Source organism: Harpia harpyja, chromosome 14, assembly GCF_026419915.1.
Source record: "Harpia harpyja isolate bHarHar1 chromosome 14, bHarHar1 primary haplotype, whole genome shotgun sequence".
Classification (NCBI taxonomy): Eukaryota; Metazoa; Chordata; class Aves; order Accipitriformes; family Accipitridae; genus Harpia; species Harpia harpyja.
Window position 1 is genome coordinate 35,251,919 of NC_068953.1, and position 10,043 is coordinate 35,261,961.

Here is a 10,043-nt window from a genome sequence, read left to right on the forward strand (position 1 = left end):
TGATTTTTTTTTTTTTTTTTAATAGGGATGTTGGAAGCATAAATAACTTTATAGATAGTCCAGGAGCAAAACTTTTGGAGGACAGAAAGCAAGCTAACCTTAATGTGACTTCTCAGGCATGCCATCCTCAAACCTCTCTTAGAGTTTCTAGTTGCGATGCACAGTACAATTTGGCAAAAAAAAAAAAAAAAAAGTATTAGTGTGTGTTAGCGTATGCAGCCTTCTCTTCAGCAGAGTTGTTTTTTTTTTTTTTTGGCCCAAGAGGTATGTGATGGGAAAGTCTGTTCATTTGCTTCAAAGATTGGAGGGATGGAGACTAAAAATAAGTAGTTTTTTCTTATAAAGCATGCTTACTGCAGTTTTAAGTTAATGGCCAGTGTACATAGAATGCCTTGCAACTTGAAGTGCTAGCAATGGCCTACAGAATACTGTATTGTTAATGTGTCTGGTTACTCCAAATCTATCTTGTCTTTAATGTGTCTTGTGACTAATCCTCTTTCTTTTTTTTTTTTTTTTTATTTTTTTTTAATTTCTGTTCCTCACCAGGCATTTTTCACACTTGCACGGGACATTATGACAAAGCTCAACAGAAAAATGGTTTGTATTTCCAATTGGCATACAAACTAGATACATTGAAATGACTGCTATAATAATTGGCTGAGTAGTAGCCTTATCAAAAAACTCCTGGGGATTACAGTGAATGCTAGATCAAATTTGAGCAAACAGTGCTTTATCACACTTTATTACACATCAGTGTGTAATTGTTCTTTATTTTGCATGAACATTAACATTGGGCAGCCTGAAACTGATGTGTTCTTTTGAAATGTAACTGTGTGATCCTTGTTTTATTAAACATCAAATTATGTAGTCACTCTTTCAGCTAACACTTCAGATCTGGATTGTTGGATAAATGTTTCTTTTTAAAATAGGCAGTTTATTGAGTGATTAACAGTCTGGGTAACTGAGGAGCTCCAGTTGCATTAAACCTCTGTTCTCGTCGTTGCTTTGTAAGATGGGGGAAGTAGGGAGGGAAACGAGGAAAACTAGACTTATTTTTCTGCATTTTATGATGTTGATACTCTTTTCTTTCAGAATGACAACAGTTCGTCAGGGGCAGGTGGGCCAGTAAAAATAACAGAAAATCGATCTAAGAAGAGCAGCTTCTTTCGATGCACGCTACTTTGATGAACTTCTAATGATAGACTGCAGCACACTTAGAACCTTTTCTGCTTCTTTGAAAGCACAAGGTCACAAAGCCTCAGAAATAATACCACCAAGCTGCTGCTGAGAGCTCCATTGAACGTAGACTGCGATACACAAAATACCAAGTGGATTTTGCTCACTAAGCCTATTGACCTGTCAGGCTCTTCTTTCTCAGTTATGGAAGCTATGAAGTGGAGACACAAATGCAAGAGTTAACTTGTTTTCCTTTTTTACTTTCTGTTTTATTGCCTGTTGCAAAAGCTGCTATGTTTCTTTTAACTTTGCACATCCATATTGGCCTCTTACTGCCTGTTACAGCACAATCTTACATTTGTATTTGCACAGTTTGACTTGTAAGTAAGATTCTTAACAGATTTGTGCAGGTTTTTCTTTCTCTTTTTAAACAAATTTATTTTCAAGCAGAAGAGCCAGGGGAAAAATTAAGTCTCACTTCCATTATTTTCTATGCTGTATACTTGTGGCCATGACTGCAGTATGGATGTTGACACACTAGTGATGAGAATTACTGTAACAATTGGCATTTAACAATTTGTATGGGTTTTTTCTCTTAGATGCACAAATCTGTTCATGCAGAAGCTGTGGCTTCTATTCTGAATGTAGTGTGTTGCTTTTCTTTCTTTACCAGACTTCGCAAAGTTGTGTTCTGCATTGCCAGTCACTGTCTGATTCACAGATGCACCTTTCAGTTATTTGAATAAACACAGTGTCTTTCCTCACTTAACTTCCCTTTGTTAGCTCAAACTGTCTGCACCTTTTTTTGTTTCTGATGAAGTACACTCTGGAGTTGAAATCATCACAAATTGGCCTCATCACTATCACTTAAGTGGCTTGTGGAAGCTGAATGCATGACTTTTGAGTAACCTCTTTGTGGATTCATTTGTTCAGAAATGACTGCTTCTAAAAGTGACTTCCATTTCTACTGTAATTCTAAGGATAGTTCGTTAATGTCTGTAAGCATTGACCCTGACAACAGTGGTATCCAAAAACTAGCTTCCTGTGCAGTTGCTGAAATATATCAAGTTCTGGCACTAAGGAAGCGGTCACATTAGGGCTATAATGTACTATTAGTTATGGAGTTAATGCTGAATGTGTGAAGCCCTCTTTGGTCTGCTCAAGCAGTTAAGTTATTTTTTCATCAAAAACTGGTACAGTGACCTAGACTGTTAGAAGCAGAGTTGAAACATAGTTGCCTTTTTTTACTCAACTGAGCATTGTATAACCTAGTCTTTGTTCTACTACTTTTTTATTGTCTTCTGAAAAATTTCCTCAATGAACAATTAAAACAGGTGCTTTAGTTCTGTTGATGTGCCAAACTTGGACCATTGTAAGCTTTAACTACAAGTTTGTGTCCAGCATGTTTGTTATTAGGGGATAGGTGCATTCTGTCATTGTCAAAGTTCATGTCTGATGTGCTTGCTTTTGCCTCACTACATTGTCTAGAGTTGTAAACAGTGAGTTGGTTGTTACCACAGATAACGGCTTCATTTTGTGGTGTCAGGTACTGAATTTGTCATCTCTGGGTCTGTTGTAAATATTTTGAAAGTGAACAGGGGGCCAATAGCATTAGATTTAAAGACTTTTGATTTTAAAAGGTTTAACGTTAGTAGCTGGTTCCATAAAGTTTTAAGTGGTTATCAACCTGTCCCCACATGTAGTTTAGTAGAAATAGTTATTGTAACTAGATGGTGAATCTCATAAACTGCTGTTGCTGCACTAAAACAGAAAAATCTTCATGGCAACAAGGTTTAGTGAAAATACAAAGCAACCCTAACTGCTCTGTTGTCTACCCTTGATGTTTTTCTCGGACAGGCTGAAGCAGTTATGTTTTCTGTATGGTTTGAAAAAGTGCTTCTATACAGAAAGTGTTGTGACACCAATTATGAATGTTGTTTATTTTTAGTAATTTACCTCTGACTTATTTGGTGTCGTAATACTTTGATTTTTATCTCAGGGGTTGTCTGGAAACCAAAACTGACATGTTCTGTGTTTGGCACCGTTTACAGAATGCTTTGTATTGTTTTTCGTGTCTTCGCTGTGTGGTTAAATGTTCATTCAATATTAGTCTCCATGAACTTCCCTTTGAAAGAGCCTGTAAGTAGTAGGGTCTATGAAGTGCTTCTTGAAGCAGCAGCGAATTGGGGTATCTGCTCTGTAGGGGGGGGGGAGAAAAAAAACTTGCTATTTTCTTACATTTAGCTGTGCTAAACTGTACATAAATGTGAGGTAAGACCATAGGAAATTCACTTTATGCATGATAAAATAATGCAGTAAATATTTCACTTTGCTTATTGTTCATGTAAAGTTCATCTTTTTCTATTTGTAGAAGAATTTAATGCAATTTTGTTGTCCCCTGCTGAAACTGAAGAATTCTAATTTCATGTGGTCTTATGGATAAGGTAAAATGCAGATTTCGCTCTCTTTCTTTGTTGTTTTGCCCCCACCCCTCTTCTCCAGCAGTATTAAATGGCTAGTGGCTGCACTTTATTGGTGTGCTAACTTTTGGTCAGTATAGACCTTTTTCTGTGTACAGTCTGCCTTGTCAGACATTGAAAAATGTGCTGTATCTTAGCGTGCAAATCAGCTGTATGTTTTACTGCAAAGTTTTTTAGCTATATTTTCCTTTAGACAAGCAGGTGATGATAAATGGTATGTTCTGCCTATGCATCAGATGCTGGGTACTACAGGCTTTTCTAATATCACTATGATTGTTTTGTGCAGTCTCTGTTGCTACTTTGCTCAAGACTATATAATCTAAATTGTGAAGGACTCTTAACTATACCTCAGTCAACTAGTTAGTATTCTAATATCCATTAGAATGAAAGTCATATAATTATTCATTAAGCAGCAAATGTATTTCTGTTTTGTTCCAGAAATTGCCATTAACCTTTCAGGAAAAGCAGACATTTTTTGGTGGATTTCGATACAACAAAAATGCTGCTTATGCTATGGAGTTTTATGAAATCTTTCCCTCAGCCCCATGTCTGTGCACTATATCTTGACCAATATTTTTCTAAATGGTTTAAAACAAAAAAAAAACAAACAAAACCCAGCTGGTCACAGTGCTTTGCAATTTTAGCTTTCAGTCTGTGCTTAGCAAAACATGCACAAGAAGTTTTTGTTGACTGTATATAGAATATTTGATTTACTTACTGTCTGGAAGTTCTATTATTGCTAAAGCTTAAACCACTCATGAAACTTAACGTAGCTCACTTCTCTATTTGGGGGACAGTCTCAAAAATGCTAATTGACTTTTCAGACCTGTAGTTCTTTTTACAGAAAGTGTTTCCCCATTGTAAGTACCTTTCCCATACTAGTCTGCAGAAGTCAAGTGAATTAAGTGGATCATTTTCACAAGTGAATAAAGGAGTCTTGAATATACATATCACATTAAGATATTGTGAATGGATAATTATTTGAAAGTACATGAATAATATGTAAAATGCATAAATGTGTTATGTGTGAAAATGCATCTGTTTGGTTATCTATTAATGTAACTGAAATTTTGCAATGTTAAACTTCTTAAGGATTGGTCTGTAGGTGATAATAGGTCTTTTTTCTCCTCCATTCACTGAACTGCTTATGCCATTCTCATTCTTATAAATAAAACTTGTATTTCTTTCCTCCACAAAAGCAGGATTTCAATTGATTTTTCTTGTTTCTGGTGAATTTAAGTATTTTAGTGCATTCCTATGGCCTTACAAACATTTTTGCAAATAAAACTTCAGTTATTTTAATGCTATATAGCTACTAAATTCAGAATAAGAAGTATAGTCCTTGAGAAAATGCTTAATTTTGAAATAGGATTGTTCTACTGTGTGTGTTTAAGCACATTTTATCTCTGGTATAAAGGTGTAATGTGAAAAGCTCCTGCAGATAAAGTGAACTTGTCATGTGGTTAACTTGTAAACCTAATCATTAATTGTGTATTGATGTGTATAGACAAAAAAACAAACCCAACCCCTAAAAAAACCCTTCACACTCCAATGGTTTTATTATTCCGTGTGAACTTTTTTACAACAATGTGTGTCTCAAATAAAAGTTACATAATGAAAAGTATTGGAGTATTTTGTATGAAATATTCCATGTAGTTTTTATACAGTTGGCATTTCCACTCTATTTTCAGTACATCTGTTGTGGAAAGGTGTCCAGCTGAGTTGCACCTGTAAAGCTTTGCTGAACTTCAGTGGCAAACCACAAGGGTTTTTGTATGGCTTTGCTTGTTCCTAAACTTGACTGTTCTTTAGATTTCTCCTGCAATTCCTCTATTCCTGTAGTGATTGCTTAAATCTAAGTATATTATTTCAATGACCTTCAGCTTCGTAAGGAACCATTTTCCAGACATTTAGTGTCATGAAATACTCTTCCAAAGTAACTTCTGAGCAATGCCAGTAAAGATAACATGAGACACAGTCTCCAATTTGATTTAGAATTATCTACTCACTTAAGCTGTTGTTGCTGTTTTAAATCAGCGTTATGTGAAAGGTAAGGCTCTTAAGTAAACTGAGACACAAATATCACTAATTAATATAGCAAATACTGTTTGTCCAGCTTCCTTCAACACTGAATATTGAGGGATTTGACAGAAATATTTGTTGGCTATTATATTAGCAATAGTTCTTGACTTTCAAATTATTGTGGTTTGGCAGTAACTCACAACTGGTATGAAAATTAGGAAACCTAAGGAAAGAATGGGTTTGTCTACCCAAGACAAAAGCAGATTAATAGTTGAGACACCCAAGTGGGCACCCTAAGGAATAAATGGGAAATACATGGATGACAAGTAGCTTCTAAAATCCGTGCTTTTTACATGTTCATCTAATAAACTGTATTTAGCTGAAAGAATGCATTGTCTCTTTACCTTAAGCAACAGAAAGCTAGAGTTACATTCTTGTTACACCTTATTATTTGTTGGTTTTGTTTTGTTGTGTGGTTTTTTGTTTTTGGGGTTTTTTTCAGACTGCTTCTGCCAGACAAGTTTGCTGCTTTAGGTCCAGCTGTTTAAACATTATTTTGCAGATGCCCTTGATCTGAACTGGTTCTAGGTGCTCGGCAGTCCTAAAATCACTTCTGCAAGTCCTTCAGTTCTCACAGGAGTTAGTGGCATGCATCTGCATCCCAATAACATTTTTAAATACATTTGCATTCTCCGTTTGTTAAAAGGAAATAGCAGGCATACAGAGCTTAAAAATGGTGATTTATTACAGTTCCTTGATCTTTTTTTGGTTGCAGACTAGCAAGGAAGGGATGCCATCCAGAGGGACCTTGACAGGTTTGAGAGGTGGGCCTGTGCAAACCTCCTGAAGTTCAACAAGGCCAACTGCAAGGTCCTGCACATGGGTCGGGGCAACCCAAGCACAAATACAGACTGGGCGATGAGTGGATTGAGAGCAGCCTGGAAGAGAAGGACTTGGGGGTATAGTGGATGAAAACCTGAATATGAGCCAGCACTGTGCGCTTGCAGCCCAGAAAGCCAGTCGCATTCTGGGCTGCATCAAAAGTGTGGCTAGCAGGTTGAGGGAGTTGATTCTGCCCCTCTGCTCTCCTGAAACCCCACCTGGAGTACTGAATATTCAGCTCTGGGGCCCCCAACATAAGAAGGACATGGACCTGTTGGAGCGAGTCCAGAGGAGGGCTGGAGCACCTCTCCTGTGAAGAGAGGCTGAGAGAGCTGGGGTTGTTCAGCCTGGAGAAGAGAAGGCTCCGAGGAGACCTTACAGCAGCCTTCCAGTACCTAAAGAGGGCCTACAAGAAAACCGGAGAGGGACTTTTTACAAGGGTGTGTAGTGATAGGACAAGGGGTAATGGCTTTAAAGAGGGTAGATTTAGAATGGATGTAAGGAAGGAGCTCTTCACTGTGAGGGTGGTGAGGCACTGGAACAGGTTGCCCAGAGAGGTTGTGGATGCCCCATCCCTGGAAGTGTTTGAGGCCAGGTTGGATGGGACTTGAGCAGCCTGGTCTAGTGGAAGGTGTCCCTGCCCATGGCAGGGGGTTGGAACTAGATGATCTTTAAGGTCCTTTCTAACCCAAACCATTCCATGATTCTATGAATTACTATACAAATGGTGCACAGTTGTAGACCAGAGGTAAGTTGTTAGTACACGTGTAGGATGTGTCCAGCTTTTATAATCTGGTAAATTGCCTTTTTCCTAAATGATTCTTTTTCCAACTTGGTTGACTAGTGTCTCTTTAGAATTCTTGAACTATACCAAAGTCATCAATATAATGTAAGATTTCAAAATAATTTTTCTTCAGAAAGGTTCTAATCTTCAGGAGATACATAAATGAAGCTTTTAGGTTGTGTAGTGTTACTCATGCCATCTAGAGGTTTAAAGAAAGGGCATGGAATGGAATGCAAAACATGCTGAAGAGAATTTTTAGTGCTCTAGGATGTTTTGTAGTTGCTTCAGAAATCTTTTACTGTCTTTAGCAGAGCACATCAGCACTAAGCTTCTGGTGTGAACAAATGTTACAAATTCCTCTAAGCACATACTCAGTACATCTTCTTCCTTCAATTTGTGAAATAAAGTTAAGTTTTGAGCAGGATCCAAGCATTTTCCTCGTCTGAGGAATTAACATGTTTAATGAATTGTGGAAAGTGTGTGTAACTTGAACTCTACTCTTGTACGCATTGTACTGACTTCAAAGTGAACAAAAATTCTGTAAACAATCACTAAGTGTTGAGAATCTCGCCCTATTAAATACCTTCCTTGAGTAGATGATTGAGATTATTTACTGCAGTTGTGACTTTTTCTGCTTATGCCACCACTCCAAAGGAGTGTCCATGATACACAGCTACACCTGGTATCCCAAGGCCTTGTGTTATGCAGTGGTGTCTCAGATTGATGGATTTGTTTCAAAATGGTTTTTGATTTCTCAGGGAAATGTTACCATTGTGCTCACTAACCTTTCTGACTTGGTTTAAAACCCTTGTGGAACAGCATAAAGAGATGATGCTATTGTGAACATACTAGTCTTTGGATTTTGGCACTATTTCACCTACATATGTAATTTTGTTGGACTGCTGGCAATGTGCTCGTCAGTAAAGTGCAGACTTTACTCACCCAATTAACTACAAGTGAAGTGCAACGTATTATGTCAATGCAATTTTTTTTTTGTTTTTAAGGAATAGTTGAATGTTTACTTTCAAGGCTGTTTGCAAATCCTTAGTGTTACTTTTTTTTTTTTTTTTTTCTTCCAGGCAAGATAGCAACTAACTAGCTCTGGTATGTATTCTAGATGAAGGAATGAATTTTTCCAAGAAGGCTGAGCAAGTTCTGTCCATGAGATTAATATCTAATGCTGCCAAATACTGCTTCTGAACATCCTCACCTGAAATGCAATGACTTTGTAAAACTCGCATTTATGCTCTGAACCAATAAACTACAGGGAAAAGGCAACCACCTGTGTCTTAAATACCATTTGTAAGTAATTTGCCAGAATAGCACTGTGCTTGAACCTAGGCCATGGCTAAGCAACTCCCCGTGCCAAGTGAGGGGATGGGCAATCCTTTAAAAACAGTATTCAACTAATTAACTGTTAAAGAACTGGCACACGCTGCTCCATCACTCTGCAGGTATTTTATCTGTTTCAAGGGAGAGGAGGGGAAAAAAACAGCGAAGCAGAAGGTAGAACCGAAGCCGTTTCCCCTCCCTGTCTGCCGGAGTCGGTACGGCGAGACCCCCCTTCCCGCCCAGCGCCGCCTGAGGGGAGCGGCGCGGCGCGGCCCGGCCCGGCCCGCACAGCCTCAGGCCCTCCGCGCCCTCCTCGCAGCCCGGGGGCGGCCGAGGCCGCGGCGGCAGGTTCGTCCCGGCGGGCAGCCGCACACCCGGGGGTAGGGAAACCTGCCGGGCTGTGGGGATGCCGGCAGGGCGGGCGGGAAGCGGCGGCCCCGCCTTCAGGAGCAGCGAGCGGAGAGAGCGGCTACCCGCGAAGCCGGGTGGCGGCAGGTTGGTCGGCGGGGCCGGGCGTCGGGTACCGACTACCTCACGGCGCTGCCGGGGGAGGGGACGGCGCTTGGGCTCCCTCCCCGGGGCCGGGCCGGGCCGAGCCGCTGGCAGCGGCCCCTCGTCTCAGCGGCTGCCGGGGTAGGGGCGGCCTTCCACGGGCGCGGGTTCATCGCTGTCGGGCCGGCGCTCTGCAGCCGTGCGCCGCCTCCCTCGTCGCAGGTGGCCGTCCCGCCCTGCCGGCAGGGCGACCGGTGAGGAGGCCGCCGGGCCCAGAGCCGAGCGGGCCTGAGCTCCGCTGCCCTCAACGCGGGCCCCCGCACCCCCAAGGGCAGCCGGCGTCGTGCCGCGGTCTCGGTCTCGGTCTCGGTCTCGGTCTCGGTCTCGCCCGGCCGGGCCCTGCCAGCGGGCAGTGTTCTTTTCTGAGATGGCGACGGCAGCTGACCCCCGCCCTCGTCTCTCCTCAGGCGTTTCTGTGGGGCCGCCACTTCGGGGTACCCCACGCCCCCCGGCCGGGGGTGCCCGCCGCCCCGGGGGGGCTCCAGCCTTCTGCCGCAGAAAACCAGCCCTCGCGTGGTCCTGGAGCACGGCCCCGCAGGCCTGGGCGGCCACAGGGGACCTTCACCCAGGCTTCCCACGAGAACCCTCGGCAGCTGCACCCCTTGGCCATAAATGTCCCCCGTCCCGTGTCCCATGCCCTCAGTCACCCTTCTGGGGCACAAAGTGCTGGGGATGGCAGGTACGGGCTGTGCCGTGTGGACACCACGCTGCTGTGCTGTAGTGCTTGGGGGTGAAAAACCAGGGATCTCTACGTGGTGGTGACCGAGGTTTGGTTTGGTTACTCCTGGGGCATTCATGAGGAAGCTCCCAATGCC

At 41.8% G+C, this 10,043-nt stretch overlaps 1 protein-coding gene across 6 annotated transcripts in view; it reads left to right on the plus strand.

Annotated features, from left to right (window-relative positions):
* The window catches only part of RAB8B (RAB8B, member RAS oncogene family), a 32,397-nt gene extending 23,775 nt beyond the window's left edge, over nucleotides 1-8,622 (plus strand). The window contains exons 7-10 of one of the 6 annotated variants that reach the window (XR_008238186.1): nucleotides 547-597; nucleotides 1,093-1,117; nucleotides 1,247-3,620; nucleotides 4,095-5,280. Coding sequence is in view for 5 of the 6 variants with exons in the window: in XM_052807405.1 (XP_052663365.1) it covers nucleotides 547-597; nucleotides 1,093-1,117; nucleotides 1,247-1,419 (249 nt within the window). In the remaining variant the exon portion in view is untranslated. Of the gene's footprint in view, nucleotides 1-546; nucleotides 598-1,092; nucleotides 5,281-8,423 lie in introns of those variants that run through there. The other 5 variants (XM_052807410.1, XM_052807409.1, XM_052807405.1 and 2 more) reach the window with 5 other exon arrangements.
* The last annotated feature ends 1,421 nt before the right edge of the window (nucleotides 8,623-10,043 follow it).